The following is a 25,089-nucleotide window of genomic DNA, read 5'->3' as shown; positions in this document are numbered from 1 at the left end:
CCTTCACTCATAACTCTCCCTCCAACCAAAACCGATTAAATTCCCAGTGTGATTTAGATGCACGCCACATGGGTCACTCTTGAAAGGCTGGCTGTGGGATGTTCACTGTAGCACTATTCACAATAGCAAAGACATGGAATCAATCTAAATGTCCATCAATGGTAGACTGGATGAAGGAAACATGGTACATATACACCATGGAATACTATGCAGTCATAAAAAAGAATGGGATCATGTCTTTGCAGGAACATGGATGGAGCTGGAGACCACTATTCTTGGCAAACTAATGCAGGAACAGAAAACCAAATACCTAATGTTCTCACATACAAGTGTGAGGTAAATGATGAGAACACATGGACACACAGAGGGGAACGGCGGACACTGGGGCCTACTAGAGGGTGAAGGGTGGGAGTGAGAGGATCAGGAAAAATAACTAATGGGTACTAGACTTAATACCTGGGTGACTAAATAATCTGTACAACAAACACCCACGACAGGAGTTAACCTATGTAACAAACCTACACACGTACCCCTAAATGTAAAAGTTTGGAAAATCTACATTCTCCGTAAGGAATTTGACAGATTTCTAACACTTTCTGATTTCAGTGGTAATATCAATGAATTTGATTAATATTATACAATAAATGTGTCAACATTTGAAGAAAATAAAAGGTTGGTGGTATGGTTTGCCTCTGTCCCCACCCAAATCTCATCTCAAATTGTAATCCCTACATGTCAAGGGAGGGACCTGGTGGTGATTGGATCATGGAGGCGGTTTCTCCCATGCTATTCTTGGGATAGTGAGGGAGTTCTCACAAGAGCTGATGGTTTTAAAAGTGACAGTTTCCCCTGTTTGCTGTCTCTCTCCCGCCACCATGTAAGACGAGCCTTGCTTCCCCTTTGCCTACCACCATAATTGTAAATTTCCTGAGGCCTTTCCAGCCATGCAGAACTGTGAGTCAATTAAATCTCCTTTGCTTATAAATTATCCAGTCTCAGGTAGTATCTTTACAGCAGTGTGAAAATGGCCTAATATACAGAGAACTGGTCCTGGGAATAGGGCACTGCTATAACAATAACCTAAAAATGTAGAAACGACTTTGGAGCTGGGTAAGAGGCCGAGGTTGGAACAGTTCAGGGAGCTCAGAAGACAGGAAGATGTGGGTAAGTTAGGAACTTTAGCCTAGAGACTTGCTGTATGTCTTTGACCAAAATGCTGATAGTGATATGGACAATGAAGTCCAGGCTGTGGTGGTCTCAGATGGAGATGAAGAACTTAATTGGGAACGAGAGTAAAGCTCACTCATGCTATGCTTTAGCAAAGAAATTGGTGGCATTTTGCCCCTGCCCTAGAGATCTGTGGAACTCTGAACTTGGGAGAGATGTTTAGGGTATCTGGCAGAAGAAATCTCTAAGCAGCAAAGCATTCAAGAGGTAACCTGGCTTATTCTCAAAGTGTTCGTTTTTATGCATTCACAGAGTTTGAAATTGAACCTTATGTTTAAGAGAAGCGGAGCATAAAGGTTTGGAAAATGTGTAGCCTGACCATGTGGTAGAAAAGAAAAACCAACTCTGAGAAGGAATTCAAGTTGGCTGAAGAAATTTGCATAAGTAACAAGGAGCCGAATGTTAATAGCCAAGACAATGGGGAAAATGTCTCTAGGGCATGCCAGAGACCTTCACGGCAGCCCCTCCTATCACAGGCCCAGAGGCCTTGGAGGGAAACATGGTTTCCTGGGCCACGCCCAGGGCCCAACTTCTCTGTGCAGCCTCAGGACTTGGTTCCATGCATCCCAGCGGATCCAGCACCAGCCATGGCTAAAAGGAGCCCTCAAGGAGAACCTCTGCTACAGCAATGTGGAAAGAAAATGTGGGGTTGTAGACCCCCAACAGAGTCCCCACTGAGGCACTGCCTAGTGGAGCTGTGAGAAGAGGGCACCCATCCTCCAGACCCCAGAAAGGTAGATCCACTGACAGTTTGCACCATGTGCCTGGAAATGCTGCAAGCGTTCAACACCAGCCCATGAAAGCGGACACAGGGGCTGTACCTTGCTGAGCCACAGGAAGGCAGGGGCAGCTGCCCAAGACCAAGACTGTGGGAGCTCGCCTCTTGCATCAGCATGCCCTGGGGTGGCCTACATGTGAGACATAGAGTCAAAGGAGATTATTTCAGTGCTTTAAGATGTAATGACTGCTCTGCCAAGTTTCAGACTTGCATGAGGCCTGTAGTCCCTTTATTTTGGTCAATTTCTCCCATTTGGACCGGAAACATTCGCCCAATGCCTGTACCCTCATTGTATCTTAGAAGTAACTAACTTTATTTTACAGGGTCATAGGTGGAAGGGACTTGGCTTGTCTCAGATGAGACTTTGGACTTGGTCTTTTGAGTTAATGCTGGAATGAGTTAAGACTTTGGGGGACTGTTGAGAAGGCATGATTGGTTTTGAAATGTGAAAAAGACATGAGATTTGGGAGGGTCTGGGGCAGGATGATATGGTTTGGTTATGTCCCCACCCAAATCTCATCTCGAATTGTTGTCCCCGCGTGTCAAGGTAGGCACCTGCTAAGTGACGGATCATAGGGACGGTTTCCCCCATGCTGTTGCCTGTGAGGGAATTCTCCCCAGATCGGATGGTTTTAAAAGTGGCAGTTTCCCCTGTGCCCTCTCTCTCCTACTGCCTTGTGAAGAAGGTGTCTGCTTCCCCTTCACCTTCCGCCATGACCATCAATTTCCTGAAGCCTCCCCAGCCACGGAGAACTGTGAGTTAATTAAACCTCTTGTTTATATATTACTCAGCCTCAGGTAGTATCTTCATAGCAGTGTGAAAACGGACAAATACAGCTGGCTGTGGGAATTTGTGGATATGGAGGGCCAATGGAGAATGAACGCAAGTGGAAGCAGGCAGTGGGCAGAAAGCGAAATGCAAACTTCACATACCTGAGTTCAAACTCCAGGTGTGCATCTTGGAAGATGCATGACTTTGACAAGTTATTTAACCTCTCTCGATTTTGGGTTTCCTCACCTGTAAAATGGGATTATTGTACCTTCTTCTTAGAATAGCTAAATGAGACAATGACAAAAAGTTCTTCGCTTAGTGCTCAGTACATAGTAACCAGAAGAGAAATGTCAGTCATTAATATGATTATTGTTTCATCTTAAGAGATTTCCCTGTAATTCATTAACCTTGGACTTGTCTCTCATTTTCCACAATGATTTTCTTACTGTTACTCCCACAGATCTTCACAGAATATTCTGCAAACTCTGACAGAAAAATAGTAATGTGATCCTGCCCTCATTTTCTTTTTGAGTCCCACCTAACTGAATGACAAACATTTATTAATCTTCATGTCACTGTGCTAGGCTGAGTTAGATTGGGGGAAAAGGGTGGTTTGAGTAAAAGAAAACCCTGCCTTCAAGAATTGCATGATCTTATTTGGGAACAAAGGGAAAACAGCACTAACTTCTCCTAACTGAGCTGCAAAAGTTAGGCTGTAATCCACATTGCAATGATGAGTAATTCCCAAAGAAATGTATACTCTATTGCCAAAACTGCCACAGAAACATATCTTTGGTATTTTTAGATATCTCTGAATTAAATGTCCAGTGTGTTTTAAGAAATGATTGATTCTTTGAGAACTGTAAAGGCATCAAAAAGTAGAACTCATATAGGTGGTGGTTGTTTGTTTTTGAGATGGAGTCTTGCTCTGTCGCCCAGGCTGGAGTGCAGTGGCACAATCTCAGCTCACTGCAAGCTACGCCTCCCGGGTTCACGTCATTCTCCCGCCTCAGCCTCCCGAGTGGCTGAGACTACAGGTGCCCACCACCACGTCTGGCTAATTTCTTGTATTTTTAGTAGAGATGGGGTTTCACCGTGTTAGCCAGGATGGTCTCGATCTCCTGACACCGTGATCCACCCACCTCGGCCTCCCAAAGTGCTGGGATTACAGGCATGAGTCACTGCACCTGGCTAGGTTGATGTTTAAAGTAAATCATTTTGGGCTGTGTACACGTATTAACAGATGAATGAATCATACAAGCATGAGATGCTAAAATGCAGATGGTGGGGGAAAATATGTAAAAGATTTTCTTGTTCACATCCAGTGAAGTGGTACTTATTAAAAGTGAATGAGTAAAGCAAGCCTCAGAAATACTGGAAAGATCTTTTTCCCCAAATAAAGTTTTATTTTTTTCTCATTATAAAATGTATGTTCAATGCTAAAATATATATATATATATATAAATGGTAAAGAAACAAGGAAAATCACACATAATCACCCTCTCTAGAGATAATAACATCCTGTTTCTCCCTCCAGACTTTTAAGCATATCTTAATTACAACTTCTTTTTCAAAAACGGGATACCCTGGACATACTGTTTGATACTTTTTCTCCCATTCTTCTAGATATACTATTCGTCTTGCCAGTTAACACGAAACCTCCAAATCGAGGTCACAGTGCAGTTTTCTGAGGTTTATTCCCTGACACTATCACATCAAAAAGGGAAATGCAAGACCCAAAGCTTGGATTAGAAGATCCCTACAGTATTTTACTGCTATCATATTCCCACATGTGCTCTGCCTAGACTACCTAGGGAGCAGGAGAAAGTTTATCAGCAGACGGGGCTCCCTAGGGGTGGGCAAAGTTTACCTAGCAAGTCTGACTGACTAGAGGTGAGAATCAGTCTGCTAGAATCATACGCATGCTGAGGACTGCATGCTACACACCTGAGTCTGATAAAGCACTGCTGCTTCAGCCCCACAGCCTTTCAGAGGCGTGGAGAGAAGAGGTAACCTTCAGGGAAGAGTTTAAAGCAGAGCCCCTTGGCTCACAGTGGTCCAGCACAGCATCCTCTTCTGCCCCTGCGTTCTGGACTCAGAAACTGCTCTGGGTTGGTAATTAAGCTCTTCTGTTCAGCATGTCATTTTCCCAAAGCAGAGATTTATCACCCTGCTTAAACAGGACTATTAATCTGCATAATTTCTCACAACATTTAAGGCATATAAAAGCTGCTGTGCTGATGGAAGAAATAGAGTTGCTCAAAAGATAAATTTTATACACTTCACAATTTTGCTTAAGGAATGTGGCATAAAGGAATAAAGACTACATCACCAGGCAGTTTTAATGTGTGAACTTGAGAGAGCAGAGTTAATATGCTGATTAATAGTCCCAGCTGCAGGAAAAAGAAAGATGGCTGGCAGGAGAAAACAGCAATTCATGTTCTACTGTTCCTGGGCAATGAGAGGATATAAGCTAAAAAATTTCATCTCTCCGCAACCAAAATGCACTGTAAGTATTAAAAAGCTACTCAAGTGTGCAGAAAATACCTTAAGACAAAAAAGTCATGGAGCTATAACATAGCTTGTGAATTCTGAACCTAATAAAGTCCAATATGACCTAAGCTGCAGTTAGCACTATACTTGTACTCTCAGGCAGAGAGGACAGAACATGTAGGCTGGGGAGCAAATACATAGGCTGGGTCAGAGGCCAAACTGAAGACCGAGTGGCCTAGATAGTATGAGAGACTTCTACCATTTGAACAAAACAACCTGCACAGTGGCAGCCAACCTCTGGGACACAGTTGCAAACCGGCAGGCAGACCTCGGGAGAGCTGATGCAAACTTTAAAGAGCAAAAGATGCATGAAAAACTGAGTTTATTTCATCTTTATTGGTAAATTATTAGTATTCTAAAATTTCCTGAATCTTGTAATAAAAAGTAAGACTACATGATGTACCTAACGATCCATGTGGAAAAACAAAAGGAAAATATAGGACCTAAGACTCTAAGGGAAGCACTGACAGAGGTTGTTAAGAGGATCCTCTTCTACCTTCCCCAAGAAGAGTTCTGCAGAAGACTCTAAAAGGATAGATAAGAGGGGCAGAGAAAGATAGAATAGAACCACAGCTCCTGTGGCATCACCTGGAGATGAACAATTTCATCTCTAATTATATTTCAGGTCCTTATTGCTGATAAACTATGTTTCATAAATGCTACTAGTGAAACTGTCTGAAAACAAAAGATATGAAGAAGGTAGGTTAGTCTTAAAGATGTTTAGGTTACACACTAACCACTGCTCAACAACCCCCTTCAATTTGAGCTGAAGCTTAGAATCCCATTGGGATGATTCATCTGTCAATACTTACTGAGTAGCTACTCTGTGTAAAGCACTGTTTAAAGTGCAGGCAAACAGAAGATTCAGTCCTTGCCTTCATGTCTACGGAGCAAAACGGTAAGAAAATCAGTATTTACAAACATGGGATAAATGTCTCACACACAGTGATGCTCAGTAAATTCACCGAGTGGACAAATCAATATTGTAAGAGAAGTGTATACAAAAACCAGGAGACCTTCCCAAAGGGTATTTATCCTTTTGCCATAGCACAAAAGAGCCTTAAAGTTTACTATTTTGTATGCCTGTATATAGAAACCACCCCAAAAGAATAAACAACTAGTAAATGCTGTAACAGATAGTAGCTACCAAGATTATACCACAAAAAGGAGAGTGAGAACGACAGTCAGAAAAAAGATTATCACTCATTTTATGTAAAAGAGTATTTTAATTCTTGTCTTTGGGAGCGATAAAGATTATACATGACTTGGAAATGAGACTGTACCCAATGATGGCCAAAGAAGGATCATCCTTTCTACTCCTTCTCTTTCGTCTGGTCACTCAGAAATATAATATTATCTGTAAAAAAGCCAAAATGTAAATATTAATTTCAGAACTCTTTCTCCATCTCATTCAATAATTCTCCTCTAATACATACAACTTTAGTGCTGTTCATTAAAAGGACTTTAGACAAATTTTCAAAATATTAAATAACTTGCTATACTCATGAGAGGTATACATACAGTTGGCATAAGTGGAGCTAAAAGTTAGGCACTGGCTGCTTTTCTAATAATTCAGATTTTGTTAGAAGAGGTGGGATATTTCTTGTCTTCCCTGAAAAGAAGATAAAGTCTTCTTAGAAACAATTTCCTGCAAAAGAACTGGTCACAAAATTGGATGCTTGCAATGGTCAGGCAAATGCCATGACACCAGGCAGCACATCCTCAGAGAAAAGGATAAAAGTATATCACATTCTACACTCTGGAGGTCTAGAGGAAAGAGTAAGAGTCCATATGTGGCCCTGTTAGCAATGACAGGATTTAGGTTTTTAACTTTAAAAATTCAAATAGAAGAAGTTTTTTTTAAAAATATAAAACAGAATAATTTCTTTTTCTCCTTTGGAGATGGAGTCTCTGTCACCCAGGCTGGAGTGAAGCAGTGTGATTTCAGCTTACTGCTGCCTCCCGGGTTCAAGTGATTCTCCCGCCTCAGCCTCTCCAGTAGCTGGGATTATAGGTGTGCATCACCACACCCGGCTAATTTTTGTATTTTTAATAGAGACAGGGTTTCACCATGTTGGCCAGCTGGTCTTGAACTCCTGACCTCAAGTGATCCGCCCGCCTTGGCCTCCCAAGGTGCTGGGATTACAGGCGTGAGCACTGCACCTGGCCCAGAATAATTTTAATATACCAATTCTTGGGAACATTTTTATGAATCAACATCACAGAGTTAGCATTTTTATCCAAAAATATCAAATGTTGCTCTTAAAATGCTATTCCAGGGGGAGTTAGCTAAAGATAAACAAAAGAACAGAGGCAAGTAGTAGTCATCCTTCAGTATCCATGGGGGGACTGGTTCCAGGACCCCTATGGATACCAAAGTCCACAATGCTCAAATCCCTGATATAAAATGGTATAGTAATCACATATAACCTATGCACTTCCTCTTGTATACTTTAAATCATCTCTAGATTTCTTACAGCATCTAACACAAGGTAAATGGTATGTTGACAGCTGTTACACTGTATTGTTTCGCTTGTATTTTTGTTGTTGTATTATTTTTATTGTTTTTTCCCAAATATATTCGATCTGTGATTGGTTGAATTCACAGATGCAGAACCAAGGGACATGGAGGAATGACTGCATTTCCTTTATAATTCCAAAAGATCTAGATTCTTGTAACGATAAAATTATCCAGTAAGGACTGAATATTTGTTCATGACCATAATCTTCCAAAAACTAGAATGTTTCGGTCTAGAATGGTTACTTCAGAAGAGACTATTCAAATATCACTGTGGAAAAAGCCAAGAGTGCCATCCACTGGTGGTGATTTTTAAGTTACAGATAGGATCCCTAGGAGAAAAAAAAAATCACCAATATAACAGATCAACAAATACGCTCTATTTTCTTCAATTCAAATGTCACTAAAGAGCTCAATTTTGCCATCAGACATAAACCTAAAGTAAACTGATTGTGCTAGTGGAACCTAGTGACAAGAAAAAAACAAAATAGTAGATCATCTGAAATGCTTCTGAATGGCTTGGTTACTAAAAACAACACAATAATCCGAACAATCTAAATTTTGCCCACACATTTGGTTTACATTGGGACCCACAGGAGGGTATGAAAATACCTACACTGCTTTTCAAGGTTAATAAACTTTCAAACTTAGCAGTAAGAAAACATATGAGCATTCTATACAACAAATTATAAATTATTAATAAGGTATGGTGGTTAGACATGAACTCTGGAGCAAAGGAAAGAAGAAAGATAAAAGGAAAATCTAAGAGACTTAAGGTAGAAACCATGTAATATAATGTATGAATGTTTATGAAGTAATCAAGGAAATTTGAACACTATGATATTTAGTTAAAATTTTAACAGTAATATATTAATATTAGGTGTGATAATAGCGCAGTAGTTACATTTTCAAAAAGACACCCTATCTTCTAGAGATTCCTATGGAAATTTATGAATAAACTTATGTCTAGCATCTGTTTCAAAATAATCCAGGTGGACGACAAGTGGCTGGAGGCATGGATATAACACTGTCCATAAGCTGACACTGAAGCGAAATGGTAGGAGTTCATTTCACCATTCTTTCTGCTCTTATATATGTTTGACATTTTCCATAGTAAAAAAAAAAATTTTATTTATTTATTTATTTTTGAGAGAGTCTTACTCTATTGCCCAGGCTGGACTGCAGTGGTGTGATCTCAATTCGCTACAAACACTGCCTCCTGGGTTCAAGCAATTCTCATGACTCAGCCTCCTGAGTAGCTGGGACTACAGACATGCATCACCAACCCGGCTAATTTTTGCATTTTGTGTAGAGACAGGGTTTCCCCATGTTCACCAGGCTGGTCTTGAACTCTTGACTTCAAATGATCCACCTGCCTTAGCCTCCCAAAGGACTGAGAGGTGTTAGCCACTGCACCCAACCCAAAAATTAATTTTTAAAAATATTATCTAATTTGGGTATATCTCAGAAGTTCATAAACACAGAGACATTACTATAGTAAAATTTAGTTTATTGCCATGTATTTATTTTAAAAACATTTCTTATTTCTTAGTATTTATATCCATAAAAACAAACAAAAGCACCAAAAAAAGCACAAAAAAATCCATAAAAACAAAAGCACAAAATTCACAGTGTCTAACTTTAGCAATTTACTCAAGAAGTGAAAAAAGCACCACTTATCTCATTTAAAGACTTATTTCCAATATAATTTAAATACATTAAAATTGTTTTGGTCAATTATGTACTAAAAACAACTTTAATGATAAGTCAATTGAGGAGAATTTATCATAGAATTCTTTTAAATATTTTAAAGTTTCTTTTATGTATGCATTTTTGTTACAAATAGGGTAATAAAAAATTCTTAACTATACTATATATTATTAAGATACACTTCTGAGGGGAAAATAAAAACAGTAAAACAAGTTCAAAGAAAAAAGAATAATGTAAAATTTCCAAATGCTGAATCGGTATTTTTTTACAGGATAGCAGGTATCACATTGCTATACTATTTAGATTCCATTAATACATTTACAAATAACACAATTTTATATTAAAAAAATGTCTTAATGTCACTTGCAGACATCCAGAGGGGTATATTATTTTCAAAATTCTTATAGCATTTTCAAAAGTTTAAAAACTCTTTCCTAGGGGATATCTTCTTAATCTTCTTTAACCTTTATGTATACATGTTTTCTATGTTGTACTGTATTTTGTTTAAAGAGAATATTAGGCCGGGCATAACGGCTCATGCCTGTAATTCCAGTATTTTGGGAAGCTGAGGTGGGAGGATCATTTGAGCCCAGCAGTTTGAGACCAGCCTGGGCAACGTAGTGAAACCTCATCTCTACAAAAAATTTGACAAATTAGCCAGGCGTGGTGGTGTACACCTGTAGTCCCAGCTACTTGGGAGAAGGCTGAGGTGCGAAGATCACCTGAGCCTGGGGAGGTAGAGGCTGCAGTAAGCTGTAATTACACCACTGCACTAAAGCCTGGTTGACAGAGGGAGACACTGTCTCAAAACAAAAACAAAAAAAGAGAATATTAAAAACTTCTTGGCTGGGCGCGGTGGCTCATGCCTGTAATGACAGAGCTTTGGGAGGCTGAGGCAGATGGATCACCTGAGGTCAGCAGTTCAAGACCAGCCTAACATGGTGAAACCGTCTCTATGAAAATTACAAAATTTTGCCAGGCAGTGTGGCACACACCTATTACCCTAGCTACTCAGGAGGCTGAGGTAGGAGAACCACTTGAACCCGGGAGACAGAGGTTGCAATGCGCCGAGATCGTGCCATTGCACCCCAGCCTGGCCAAGAGAGTGAGACTCTGTCTCAGAAAAAATAAAATTAAAAAAAATCTTAATTTCAAATAGAAATTTCAGCATACTAAGTACCAAAGAGGTTCCGAATAAATCTGCACACTCACATTAGTGTAATTCTTATCTTGGCATATGCTGCTTCCTGGTTAGGGCTAGAGCCTTCCAAAAGACAATACATTCAGTTTTGGTAATTCTCAACAATAAGTACTGGGATGGACAATTCAGTTTTAGGTTTTATTCAAAAGTTACTGGTGACTAAAACTGTGAGTATAAAAATAAATTTTTAAAGGAATGGATAAATGTAGAGACTCTTACCATGTAGAGAAATTAGAGTCATGGACATCTTCTAGTGAGTTGCCTTACCTCCTAAGTACTGGTACTCTTAACCCTAGTTAGTTACAATGTAGCCAAGCTTTTGAAAAAGAAAAGGAAAAAACGAAAAAACAGCTATTTTCACAAGCTTCTTACCAGCTATGATAGTTGTTGCTTGTCGCCTCACATTATTTTTATCCATGTATTCACCATAGTCTATTTTCCCTTCCAAATAAATTCGAGACCTGATATAAATAAAATGTACAGTTTTTAGTTGAGATCCTAATACGCTTTATAAAAGTCAGGTCGGGGTGGTACTGAGTATATGACAAGGATGAAATATATAATTGTATATAACCTAATTTTTGCTACCACTTCTCAAGGTTCAGGATTAGAAGTACTGAAACAGAGTGTACAAACAGACTTGGTAACATCTAGGTAAAACAGACAATGTTTTCATCTGTCAGCTATTTCTCTTATGGAAGTTAAAAAATGAAACAAAACAGTTCAAAGGGCAATTTAGTGGCAACCTTTAAATCTCTAGGAATAATTTACAGTGTATCATTTTCCTTGACCTTTGATTTTGGAGTCCCTAACTGTCCGGAGCCATGAGGCCCGGAGTGCCGACCCCTGTTGCTTGATCTCCGCAAAGCGGAGACAAAATGGCACATTTCCGGGTTCTTCATTATAAACTGTTCCCGCGGGCGCCTAAACCTTTCCCGCCCACGTCCAAACCTTTCCCGCGCGCGCCCAAACCTTTCCCGCGCGCGCCCAAACCTTTCCCCGCGCGCGCCGACCTTTTTGCGCCCAGAAAGATATGCAGCCTACTGCGCAGGTGCGATCCCGCGCCCGGGAAAATTACAAACCCACGGCGCATGCGCAATTGTAATTTGAGAAGACCGGCCCCCCCGGCACCGCCCTGGCCCAACCTCTTCCCCTGCCAGCCTATATAAGGCATCGCACCACCATTATTAAACGAGACTTGATCAGGTTATTTGTCTTGTCTCCATTTCTGGTGTTTTCTTGTTTCCTCCATTCCCACTCCCCTTTCCAGGGCCCGTTCGACTGTCCCGCGGGTCGGGACACCTGGCGCCCAAACAGGGACAGTTTATAATGAAGAACCCGGAAATGTGCCATTTTGTCTCCGCTTTGCAGAGATCAAGCAACAGAGGTTGGCACTCCGGGCCTCATGGCTCCAGACACCTAACAGACTTGATTTTCATTTATTTATCAATTCTTTTCTATGACCTTAGAAACTTAGATGATTAAAATTCAAAATATGAATTTGTAGCTTAGTATAATATTACCCTGAGTTAATTACTAAGACTATTTCTACACTGCATCGGCTTAGAGGTAATTACTAAGACTATTTCTACACTATCTAGAAGTTTAGACTAGGTCACAAACCTAACCATGATTTTCAAGAGTGGAAAAATGACAATAGCACCAGTTTTGAGAGTCTATCACCACCAAAAAAGTACAATACAGAAAGATCAGTGAAATGTCAGGTGCTCCCCATCCCCACACACACCCATCAATCAGTAAGTGGGAGTGCAGACAGTTCCCTTGAAATACCTTATATGTGTGTATGTATGTGCACATATTCATAAACACATAAAGGGCAATGAAGATACATAGGAAAAAAGCTATACAGTTATTGAAAAGAAAAATTTTAGTTATTGCTAAATTCTTTTTCATGAAATTTGTTTTATTTCTACAAAACAAGTACATTTCTAAACATATTAACTATCAGTACAACTGCTGTTACACACACCATTTTGTCCTTCTATGAGTTTGGAAAACATACTTTTTATACATACTCAATCCAAGTCTTCCAAAACGGAACTATTAAGCCTATAGAAAATCATCAAATATAAAATAACAGCCATGAAGATGAAGTTGGCGTGTCAGGCTTCAGACACTACAGATTGTCTGCTGGAACACCATGTGGCAGCCAACAGGCAAGAAGCATCCCCGGCCACAGAGGCACAGGAATTCCTGAAAGCAGATGTTCCACTTGCTCAAATGCCACTTTGCCTTCTCTCCTGCCTCATCTATTTCTATTTATGTACACACCCTGTTTGCCCTAAACTGTAAGTTCTTAGAAAGCTAAAACTATGTTTTATATACCTTTTAATTAGTCACACATGGCAACACGCCATGCATATAGTATCGAGGACTTAATAAATACCTCTTAAATTAATAGTCATTAGTAGTACTCAGGGATTTAAGAGGCTACACACTCCTTGCCATGAGAACACTTCTTATCAGTTCTTTAAACCATTCAATCCATAAGATCCTTCCTTCTTCAACTTACCCCTTTTTCACATACTGATATGCTACGTCTCTGAGGCCTGGCCGGAATACTGATATTCTGTGCCATGTTGTCTTTTGACTGACATCACCTAAATCACAAGAATAGGAAACTGGTTACAAATGCCAATGGACAACATGCCCAGGAAAACCAATGTCACAATTTCTAAGAGAACAAACAGAAAGACAGATCTTGTTTAAAGTGGCTTATCTCTAAATTAGACAACTGGCAATAAATAGTATCTATTTATTGCTGATAAAATTAAACCCCCATCTTTTCTACTCACCCATTTGGTAAACTTCACTGTCCCCTGATCGCCACATCTCATTAGTTGCTAGAGAAAATATTGTGACTGGATTTTTTCCTTCCACCTGTCTCAAGACAGGGTCCTGACCCACTCGCCCAAGTAATTGCACACGATTCAGGGCTGAAACACAACACCAAGACCAAATGAGACACAGAACCTGCTATAGACTGAATATTTGTGCCCCTTCCCCCAAAATTTGTATGTTGAAGCTCTAACCCTCAATGTAATGGTATTTGGAGGTGGGGGTCCTTAAAAGGTAATTAGGCTTAGATGACGTCATGAGGGTGAGGTGCCCCTATAGGAAGAGTTCAGAACTTTCTGCTCCACCATGTGAAGACACGGTGAGAAAGCAACCATCTGCAAGCCAGGAAGACAGCCCTCACCAAGAGCTCAATCATACTGGCACACGAATCCTGGATTTTTTGCCTCCAGAACTGTGAGAAATAAATGTTGGTGAAGCCACCCAGTCTATGGTATTTTTTTATAGCAGCCTCTAAGCTGACCACTAAAGAAATCCACACCCAAGATTGAGAGAAATGTCCAGAAGAAATGCTATAAATATCACTGCAACTTCAATACTTAATACAGTATTAAGTAAAACCCAAGTTCTGGAAGATCAGAAAATAAGTTAAGGAATGAATAAGGAGAGGTTGCGAGAGCAAAGCGTGTTGTCAAGAAAGAAGAAAATAGTCATAGAGAATGCAGCTCCACGAAACAAACTGTAAGGTCTAGATCTTAAATTCTTCTTTAAGACATCTTTTTTAACTGACTGTGGAGCTAAAAGAACAAATCTGAGATATGAAAATCTTTATAAATACAAGAGAATATTTCTGTGAAGAAACGATATCTTTTGTAATCTCAGCCTAATATAATCTGGGAAGACTCAAATAACCAAATATGACTCAAGGAAATTCTTTTTTTTTTTTTTTTGAGACGGAGTCTCACTCTGTCGCCCAGGCTGGAGTGCAGTGGTGTGATCTTGGCTCACTGCAAGCTCCGCCTCCCGGGTTCATGCCATTCTCCTGCCTCAGCCTCCTGAGTAGCTGGGACTACAGGCGCTCCCCACTATGCTCAGCTAATTGTTTTTTGTATTTTTAGTAGAGATGGGGTTTCACTATGTTAGTCAGGATGATCTTGATCTCCTGACCTCGTGATCTGCCCGCCTCGGCCTCCCAAAGTGCTGGGATTACAGGCGTAAGCTGCTGCGCCTGGCTGGAAATTCTTATGCAGGACAGGGTTGACAAGAATGAGTAGTAACTGGCTGATAAGGAGAATAGGGGCTCAGTTTATACTATGTCTCCACAGCCTGATGGGTCAAGGCTAAGATCTGAAGAGCAAACATAAACTAAAAGCACAATGATAACATGGTTAACCCAACCAGCATACCTCTTCTACAGCACATTTGAGATTGGCAAATTACTAAAAATAACATTTTAAACTTGGAAATTAGCTACTTACATCTTTCAAGAACCAAACTGGTAGCTGTTTCGGACTCATGTCTTACAAACTGACGAAGTACCTGAAGAAGAACAAATGAGTAACATGGCTTTAATTTTTTAGGAAAGGCAAAAGCAAACGGAAGAATTACTCACATTCATTCACCATGTAGTCAGTAATTCCTGTAAATTCCAGAAGAGAAGAGAAGCTCTTCTCATGTTCTCCCAAAAGAGTGCCAGAAGGACCCGGCAAAAACTTCAAGTGCAGCCTACTGCAGAAGCCCAAAGGTACAGGGAAGGTACTAGAAGGTATGCTCAAGAGTTAATTTATAGTACTCCCCTGTTTATTTTGCGACAGTCCCCCGATTATGGCACTTCTGTGTTTGCACACAAAAGGAAAAGTCAAAATAATATGACTTTAACATTACAGAGTATGATAATATTTGTAAATCCAACCTGTACCTAAGAGTTGCTGCCAAGTATTTTCAAAATCCAGCTTTCATTAGCTGGAGAGACAAAAAGTACTATATATATCCAATATATACATCCTCTAATTTTTTTTTTTAGTATAAACAACTGGTATATTATTACTATATTTTGGTTACAGTAGACTTTAGAAATTAAGAAATTTAGATCCAACATGGGTACTGATTTAATCCATCATTAGGCCAAAGGAGAGTAAAAAGATATGTTTTATAATTAATAATTTAATAAGTAGATTCATTAATAACATACGCAATCATCAAACAAGTGTCAGGAGGTGCGGAATAAATGCAAAGCCTCACTCTCAGGCATAACAATGAGCTAGTTTAGAGGAGGATCCCCAACCTCCAGGGTCAAGGACTAGTAGAGGTCTGTAGCCTGTTAGGAAACTGGCTGCACAGCAGGAGGTGAGTGGCAAGCAGTGAGCAAGCATTACTGAGATCCGCCTCCTGTCAGATCAGCAGTGGCATTAGATTCTCATAGGAGTGCGAACCCCATTATTAACTGCTCATGCGAGGGATCTAGGCTGTGCACTCCTTATGAGAATCTAACTAATGCCTGATGATCTGAGGTGGAAAAGTTTCATCCTCAAACCATCCCCACGGCACCCGCCTCCTCCATGGAAAAATTGTCTTCCGTGAAACCAGTTACTGGTGCCAAAAAGGTTGGGGTCTGCTGGTTTAGAGAATGAGAAATAGGTTAAATTCCAATAAAACAATACATTCTTGAACTAACCACATGAGTGACTTTCTGACACAGCAACAGGAACATATTCCAAGGTCAGATTCCCTGTGTCTATGTAACTGCCTTCCCCTGGTTGCTCCTTCAGACCTTAAAAGGAATCAGGATGCCTCAAATATGATTAACCTAAAGTGTTTCATTTTAAAATCAGCAAAAATTATGATAGGTAATATCTACTTCACAAGGTTATTGCAAAAATTAAACAGCTTCAGTAGTGAGCTTAGCCTAATACAATTTCTATAAATATTTCACAGGAAATTTCATGCTTTCAGTGCATCAGAAAAGGTCTAATAAATTTGGTTCTTTGATTAAACACAAAGATTGGACTGTCCAAGTCAAAATCACATCACTGCCGGAAAAGGTAGTCACTACCACATAATAGCAGCAATGGTTACTGACTATCAGCTAAGAGATTTATCTATTATCAATTATAAAACTAAATCTACAAGTTATGTAAAATTATCCCCACTTACAGCTGAGAAAACCACCTCAGAGAGACTGCATAACCTGCCCAAGATCCCGCAGGAAGTATGTGGCAAGTGATCTCAAGGCCCAGGCCCTTTGACACCAATGCTACTACTTTCCCAAAGCCCCTTGCTGCCTCCTTAATTTCAAGAGCTACTGCAAAGATGGGAGTACACATCACTGAATTCAGAGTTGAGAGAGCTGGCCATTCTACCAGAGAAACATTTTCGAAGTGGCAGTACTGTTAATATAAAAAGCAGAAGCCCGCCCATCAAATAAACACTAATTCCCAGGGTGCTGTTGGCTATCTAATCCCATCACTAAACTTAGGGGCAGAGTGTGGATAAGAGAATAAAGATATGAGTACAACATACCATAGAATCAAACTGCTAATGAGAACCTGTGTCATGATTCTGGAAATGTACTCATTTGAGTGCTCAGACAAGCAAGAGCTCATAAATCTTACATGGTAACAATGTCTCATTTGGGGCACACAAAAATCAAGGCCTACTGGAGAAGATTAGGAAAGGATTATTTAACTTGGATACTTTTTAAAATTAAACTTTTAACTCTTATTTAAAAACATTTTAATACTGTAACATTACTGTTAAGAAGTAATAACTTTTTCATGTTTCACATTTCAATATAGAAAAAATAGATTAAAGATACAGGTTAAAGGGGGGATCCAAGAATATAGGATTAAGGTGGGAAAAATGACAGAGTCATGGAGGAACCGATTCTTCATTGATCTTCACAGGAGGATGGGGAGTAGGAGAGCCAAAGAAGAATCTACAGGAGTTGGTGCCCAAATGTGGTAAGTGAGGAAAAATGGCAGTCTAAGCTGGCTCAAGGTAGGCTAGAGTGACTGGAAAAGTGAGGAGCCATATTAAGTGGAATGAGAAGGCATTTTCTACATAGTGAAATCTGTGGTGACCATTCAGACTTGAGCTGCTCTCTTTAGTGTGGAAAGATGGGGGAAGAAGAACGTTTAGCAATACAGGAGGTAGACGGTGAAAAAAGCAACTACATGCCTTAAGAAAAAAGTTGGAACAATATTCCTACAATCTTTAGGTCACTAAAGACCTTTAATGTCCTCTCACTGCTTAAATTCAAGCAACACATACACGTTTTAAAAATTAATGGTTCCTATTACATATGTGAATAAACCTGAACTTTTTTTTTGTTTTAGTGAACATAATTTACACTGGCAAAATTTACACTACCAATCCTCCATATCAAATGAGTACAGAGGTGGGTGGGTGAGCTCAAAGGTCTTTTGCCCTGTAGTTAAAAGCCTGAAGAAGTCTTCTGATCACCGCTGATAGTAACACATTTCAGTATTAATACAGAAAAGTGACTACCTGTAATACAGGTCTTCGAAACATGGCTTCTATTTTCTTTCCTCACAGTCTAATCTTTAGGCTCTTCCTGAAGGAAAAAAACAAATTAAGAAACATTACTTCTTATGGCAAAAGCACAACTCACCAGTCCTAAATTCCTAACTGCATTCATAATTCTCATACACTCCAATTTTGTGACCACAACGTACCAACATTCCTGCACACCTGATGAGGATTCCTTCCTCCCTCCCAAATAAACTCACACCTGTATTGTCTTTTTGGTCCCAAACAACTTCCTCTTCCTCCAACCCACACAAAATTTTGATTGTGAGTTAATCCCACTTCCAATCCACTTCTCAAATTTGATGACAATGCAAGCTCCCTTAGGGCACAGATTTTTATCTGCTTTATTCACTGCCATTTTCTAAACTTCTAAAAAAGTTTACGCATAGTAAGGGCTCAATAACTATTAGCGTCACCAAGGGACTTATATCTAAAACCTGTTGCTGAAAAATTACTGCCTTCATCTCCGTTAGCAAAGACCAAGCAGCGTAGAGATCCCCGGGATAGCCAGCCACACCTTAGGGAGAGGTGGGCGCCCTTTACCGGAGGTGGCGCCACCACCTGAAAACCGAGGAGAACTGGGAGGAAATCACGCAGTCCTCCGCACGACTGAGGAAAGGGCCAGACACCTACAGAAACACCTCCTGACCCACGCAGGATCACGCGCAGCCAAAACACAGGACTCCAACACTTGCTTAACGCTTGCTATCCCTCCCTCACCCGACGCTCTAACCCGAGCAGCCGAGCCAACCAGGGGATCACTTCCGGTGCACAGGGAACGCAAAGCTCGCGAGAGGAAAAAGGAAGCAGAAACTCCACAACGTGCGCCTTGGAAATACTCCCGGCGAGCGCTGTGGGAAACGCCGCCCCTTAACTCTGAAGTTCCGCGAGTTTCTCTTTGGGCGCGGGAGGATGATCAACGCCGCCAAGTGGTGAGTTTGGAAGATTTCAAGTTTCAAATTAAATGAAATTATGTGATGAGGTTTCTAACTGTGCCCGGGAGGGAGCGAGGTAGGCAAAACAGAGACTAGCTCTGCCTGTGGGGGGAGAAAGGAAAACGATTTGTGACCAGCCTAGGCGACATAGTGAGACCCTCTCTCTACAAAAAGTATAAAATTAGCTGGGCGTGGTGGCGCGCCTGGGGTCCAAGCTACTCGGGAGGCTGAGGTCGGGGCATCACCAGAGCCCTGGAGGTCGTGGCTGCATTGAGCCGTGAACGCACCACCGCACTCCAGCCTGGGCAACAGAGCGAGACTTTGTCTCGAAACAAAAAAAAAAGAAGAAAATTAAAGAAAAAAAAGAAAAAGAAAACGTTCCAGGCCTGTTAAAGCCCTAAGAAAAGCAGAAAAAGAAAGGGGAGCCGGGGAAGGGCTGACAGGCCGTCAAATTTAAGGGAGCACCAGAAAAACTGGCAATCAAATAATATCTTCATGTAATATTTTAAAAGGTAAAAATTAATGCAAGAAATCCGGGAGGAACAAAATAAGAGTCATGTGTAGCTTAACAACAGGGAATGTTCTGAGGAATGCGTCATTAGGCGATTTCGTTGCTGTGCGAACACCATAGAATGTACTTTCACAGGCCGGGCGCGGTGGCTCAAGCCTGTAATCCCAGCACTTTGGGAGGCCGAGACGGGCGGATCACGAGGTCAGGAGATCGAGACCATCCTGGCTAACACGGTGAAACTTCGTCTCTACTAAAAAAAAATACAAAAACCTAGCCGGGCGAGGTGGCGGGAGCCTGTAGTCCCCAGCTACTTGGGAGGCTGAGGCAGGAGAATGGCGTAAACCCGGGAGGCGGAGCTTGCAGTGAGCTAAGATCCAGCAGCCACTGTACTCCAGCCTGGGCGACAGACCGAGACTCCGTCTCAAAAAAAAAAAAAAAAAAAAAAAAAAGAATGTACTTTCACGACCTAGATGGTAGAGCCTGCGACACACCTCAGCTGTGTGGTGTGGCCTGTTGCTTCCAGGCTGCAAACTTGACAGCATGGGACTGTACTGAATACCGCAGACCATTGTAATTCATGGTAAGTATGTGTGTGTCTAAACATATGTAAACATGGAAAAGGTACAGTACAAATACAATATAAAAGATAAAAATGGTACACCTGTATGGGGCGCTTACCATGAATGGAGCTTGGAGAATTAGAAGTTGCTGTGGGTGAGTGAGTGGTAACCCAACGCAAAGGACTAGGACATTATTGTACCCCACTAAACACTTAATAAACACTATACACTTAGGCTACACTCAGTTTATAAAAAATATTTTTCTTCCTTCAATAAACTTTCACTTACTATAACTTTATAAATCTTTCAGTATTTTTTACGTTTTAACTCTTTTGTAATAACAATTAGCTTAAAACACACACTGTACCACTATACAAAAATATTTTTCTTATATCCTTATTCTGTAAGCTTTTTTATACCTTTGCTTTTTTTTTTTTTTTAACTTTTTAGCCTTTTTTAAAAAAACTAAGACATAAACACACACATTAGCCTAGGCCTACACAGGGTCATTATGATCAGTCTCAGCCTTCTACCTCCACCTCTTGTCCCACTAGAAGGTCTTCAGAAGCAGTGACACACAGTCATCTCCTATAACAATGCCTTCTTCTGGAATCCCTCCTGAAGGATCTGCCTGAGGCTGTTTTACCGTTAACTTTTTAAAAATAAGTTAATAATAAAAAGTATAGTAAACACATAAACCAGTGACATAGTCATTATTAATATCAAGTAACACATGAGTAATACTTTGCATTCTGATGTTTTATTAGGTATGATGTCACTAGACAATAGAAATTTTTCAACTCCATTGTAATGTTATGGGACCACCTTTGTAGATGCACTGTTGTATATGCAGTCTGTCTTTTTCCCAAACATCATTATGAAGTGCATGACTGAATTAAAATTTTAACTGAATACAGGATCTAAGCCAGATTGGAGCCTGAAGCACAAGGAAGAATGTGCACCCCATATATATGTGTGCTTAAGTATTTTTAAAAACTGGGGATAGGAAGGTTAGTGGGGGGCTGGAGGGAAGGTGGGGATTGTTAATGGATACAAAAAAATAGAATAAGACCTGCTATTTTCGATGACACAATAGGTTGACTATAGTCAGTAATTACTTAATTGTACATTTTAAAATAAGAGTGTTACTGGATTGTATGTAACTCAAAGGATAAATGATTAAGAGGATACCCCATCCCCATGATGTGCTTATTTCACGTTGCATGCCTGTATCAAAATATCTCATGTACCCCTAAATATATACACTTCCTTTGAACCCACAAAAATTAAAAATAAAAAAGACAAACACAAAAAAAATTTTAATTAAAAAAAATTTGGCCAGGTCCAGTAGCTGTTTGTAATCCCAGCACTTTGGAAGGTTGAGGCAGGTGGATCACTTGAGCCCAGGAGTTCAAGACCAGCTTGGGCAACATGGCAAAACCCTGTCTCTACAAAAAATACAAAAATTTGCGAGGCAGCCGGGCGCGGTGGCTCACGCCTGTAATCCCAGCACTTTGGGAGGCCGAGGCGGGCAGATCACGAGGTCAGGAGATCAAGACCATCCTGGCTAACACGGTGAAACCCCGTCTCTACTAAAGATACAAAAAATTAGGCATGGTGGCGGGTACCTGTAGTCCCAGCTACTCGGGAGGCTTAGGCAGGAGAATGGCGAGAACCCAGGTGGCGGAGCTTGCAGTGAGCTGAGATCGTGCCCCTCTCTCCAGCCTGGGCAATGGTGTGAGACTCCATCTCCAAAAAAAAAAAAAAAAAAATTAGCCAGGCATAGTGGTATGTGCTTATAGCCCCAGCTACTGTGGAGGCTGAAGTGGGAGGATCACTTGAGCCTGGGAAGGTGAGGTTTCAGTGAGCCATGATCACACCACCACACTCCAGCCTGTGCAACAGAGTGAGACCCTGTCTCAAAAAATATGTATATGTGTGTATATATATCTATATCTATATATATCAATGAAATATGTGCGTGTTTATATATATGTCTATATATACACACATATTTTTTGAGACAGGGTATATATATCACACTATATATATGTATATATGTGGATGTATATATCAATATAAATGCTGTAATTAATTTTTAATTTAAAAAATTTTGACAGTCCAGTAGCTCATGTTTGTATTCCCAGCACTTCGGAAGGTTGAGGCGGGAGGATCACTTGAGCCCAGGAGTTCAAGACCAGTTTGGGCAACATGGCAAAACCCTGTCTCTACAAAAAATGCAAAAATTAGCCAGGCGGCTAATTTATGTGTGTGTATCGATATATACACACATATATTTCCAGAACATTAAAGTAGTTGAAGCAGTACTGAAAATTTTTAAAGTAGGTATTGTAACGAGAAAAACCCAAAATTGTATTAATAAAAACCTTCCCCCAAACTGAGAGGAAGCCGAGAAACCAAAGATTGACCTGGACAAGTACAGCTTGGCGAGTAGAGGAGTTTATGAGAACTTACATACAAGGCACTCCTGGACGGCAGCATGACAGCTGTGGAGATCCGCCTGGCCTCCCATCCTTAAGCTACTTGTAAGCTAATTTTCTGGCTTTTAGCCTATTGTGTGTGATGGAACTGTTTTCTTTGATAGGTTCTCAGATATCCTCTGGGATGATCAGCTTCTCAGAAACACCTGCTCTTTGGCTGGTCACCATGATCTTGGCACATGGCCTGGCCTTCAGGATTCAGGCAGTGGACATACACTCTTTAGTAACCCGGGGTAGGGGGGGGACCTGTTACACTACAGGTGTATTAAAATTCACAACACTGTTTTAACTTTAAATATTTTATTTATGCCAAGATGGAATGTAATATAACTTTACTTTTAATGGAAGTAAACTGATCAGTAATGTTTTCAAATCTACTTCTTTGCTTATCTTGTTTTGAGAGAATTGCCATGCCTTCACAATTTTTCTTGACCAAGTAACAATCTTAAATAATTTTAATTAACTTCAGCTTACTGATCTTGTCTTTATTTAAAATTTTGGTATTTTATTCATCATGAATTTTTTTTCATTAGTTTTAATATTTTAAGAATATTTCACTAAAGTGTCACAAATCTTGGTTCCTGAGTTTCTTGGTGCCCCTTAAATAAATTCTGTCTCATTCATGCTAATCCTGGGCCTAGTGGGAAAAAGAATGTATGGAGCCCCATAAATTACAGAACCCACACCAGTGGGGGCCACCCCTTCCACTCCATCTCCTGGTCCTGGCACTGTCCAGATTGTGGAGAAAGAAGGTACCCACCGTATTGTTCTAACAGGCAAATCACCTCCTCAGGCCTCTACCTAAAACCTTTCATCTTCCCATTTTTTGCCGTTTAGGGATAAAATCTTAACATAGCTTCCAACGCACACCTTAACCCACTCCTGAAGGTCTTGCTTACCAGTTGGTATATCGTATTTCCAGATGCTTGCCTCTATTTTACTAGCACCTTCACAATGTTGAGTTCCTGAAACATACCACACTATACTGCCTTCAAGCCTTGCACAGGAATCAGTAATCCCACACTCCACCCACTATGTTACTACTGTCAATGATTTCCAATGATTTTCTCTTTAAAAATCCTGCTTCCACTTGAGTCAAATGAAAAACTAAATTCACTCTTTTGCCCAATGTCAGTTTCTCCTGTGTTTGTTTTAATGGTACCAAGATGAACTTTATAATCATCTTCGTCTCTCTCTGACCACCCACATCCATTCCCCCATATCCAATCACTTGGCCCTAAAACTTCTTTCTTCATGATGCCACTAATATTTCCCTTTCAATTTGCATACTTTGGAGTAAGGAGTGTGGGAGAAGTTATATAAAGAAAAATGCAGAAAGCACCATGCAAATTGAAAAGAGACAACCTTAAGCAAACTCTTACAACGTTCTAAATAATATCTTAGTGTAGAGTCTGGAGTACTCTGAATTCTCAGACAGGAATTGCCAATACACATTCTCCTGAGATTGCTGGCTGGAGAGAGTCACAGTGCTGCTACTTTGTTTTTTGTTTGACAAAGAAAAGCGTGATAAAATGTACAGTTTTTTAAGATGTAAAATGTCATGGAGAAATTAAAGCATTTTCTTCTATTATCAAATGGATCCCTCCTTCCTAACACAACAAATGCTTCTGTGTTGCATTGCTCCATCCTCAGGATCTGAAATGCACTCCCCTCACACACTTTCAGAATTCTCTACTCAAACGTTCCTTCCTTTCTGTTCTCCCATTTCATTTTCTTTGCACACTCTGTCCATCTTATAACAAATGATCACGAAGGTACCTCCTCCCTCCTGTTAACTGTGAGCTCTTAGAGTTCAGGGAACTTGTGAGTATCCAGTTCACAGTATAGTTTAAAACAAGGACAGGCTAGTAGGGCCCAGGTCACAGGCCAGGGTATGGAAATAAGAATCCAGAAGGGATGCCCAAATAAGCATTCTCACTTCAGGGAAGAGTCCAGAAGGATGCTCACAGAGCCATAAAAATTTTTTTTAATTGAAGACTTAGAATAGTGACTCCAATATATTTTTGTATCAGAGATACCCCTTCAGAAACCTAAATTTTGCATTTTGATGAGGAAGCCCTGAAACCTCTCCATAGGATACACATACACATACTTTCTGTAGTTCATCCATGGGCCCAGAGACGGCCTTCCCAATGCTGTGAAGTGGTGACAGGTAGCATTATGGCTTTAATCAGTTTTAATGCCTGGCAGTAGTAGACTGACGCCGGGCTTTTATCACTTGCAAAGATGAATGAGAAAGAAGTGTGTATCATAAATGCCTAGGGGTGCAAAATCACCTTGGGCCTGACTTATTTCTCCCTGAATTAAAAAGGTTCCAGCTATAGCCATCCATTGGTAGAGATGAAGACTGGCAATACTTGATCATAAATAGGAAGCCTTGGATAGTTTTGCTGTAAATTATCCATTGTTAAAGAAATTTTAATCAGGTTTTTACTTT

The 25,089-nt window shown here is 40.3% G+C and overlaps 1 protein-coding gene and 1 long non-coding RNA gene across 4 annotated transcripts in view; one reads left to right on the top strand and one right to left on the bottom strand.

Moving 5' to 3' along the window:
• Nucleotides 1-6,536: 6,536 nt before the first annotated feature.
• SSBP1 (single stranded DNA binding protein 1) lies at nucleotides 6,537-18,934 on the bottom strand. Of its 3 annotated transcripts, XM_023184910.1 has the most exons (8): nucleotides 18,758-18,910; nucleotides 18,083-18,149; nucleotides 15,055-15,115; nucleotides 13,576-13,716; nucleotides 13,293-13,380; nucleotides 11,132-11,220; nucleotides 6,852-6,942; nucleotides 6,537-6,687 (listed from the first exon to the last, which is right to left on the bottom strand). In XM_023184910.1, the coding sequence occupies exons 2-7, from the start codon at nucleotides 18,104-18,106 to the stop codon at nucleotides 6,869-6,871; spliced, it is 477 nt and encodes a 158-aa protein (XP_023040678.1). In that variant the 5' UTR covers nucleotides 18,107-18,149; nucleotides 18,758-18,910; the 3' UTR covers nucleotides 6,537-6,687; nucleotides 6,852-6,868. The 3 variants fall into 3 exon arrangements, with proteins under 3 accessions (XP_023040678.1, XP_023040680.1, XP_023040679.1); XM_023184912.1 differs by lacking the exon at nucleotides 6,852-6,942 and having other exon boundaries at nucleotides 18,845-18,934; XM_023184911.1 differs by lacking the exon at nucleotides 6,852-6,942.
• A 47-nt stretch (nucleotides 18,935-18,981) lies between these two features.
• Nucleotides 18,982-25,089, top strand: part of LOC111521542 — a 34,187-nt gene continuing 28,079 nt past the window's right edge. Inside the window, exon 1 of the long non-coding RNA XR_002724984.1 lies at nucleotides 18,982-19,056. This is a non-coding gene — a long non-coding RNA (uncharacterized LOC111521542). The remainder of the gene's footprint in view (nucleotides 19,057-25,089) is intronic.

Source organism: Piliocolobus tephrosceles, chromosome 8 (assembly GCF_002776525.5).
Source record: "Piliocolobus tephrosceles isolate RC106 chromosome 8, ASM277652v3, whole genome shotgun sequence".
Lineage (NCBI taxonomy): Eukaryota > Metazoa > Chordata > Mammalia > Primates > Cercopithecidae > Piliocolobus > Piliocolobus tephrosceles.
The sequence above is the reverse complement of the archived record's forward strand: the minus strand, read 5'-3'. Positions and strand labels throughout refer to the sequence as shown.

Bases quoted from the DNA above. Each gene is read 5' to 3' on its own strand.
- SSBP1 (XM_023184910.1), bottom strand. From the start codon at position 18,106: ATGTTTCGAAGACCTGTATTACAG. The intron at 13,381-13,575 runs GTGAGTAGAAAA...CTTGTGATTTAG, and splicing joins CAGTGAAGTTTACCAAATGG to GTGATGTCAGTCAAAAGACA. The intron at 6,943-11,131 runs GTAAGAAGCTTG...TCTTCTTTTCAG, and splicing joins AGCAACAACTATCATAGCTG to GGAAGACAAGAAATATCCCA.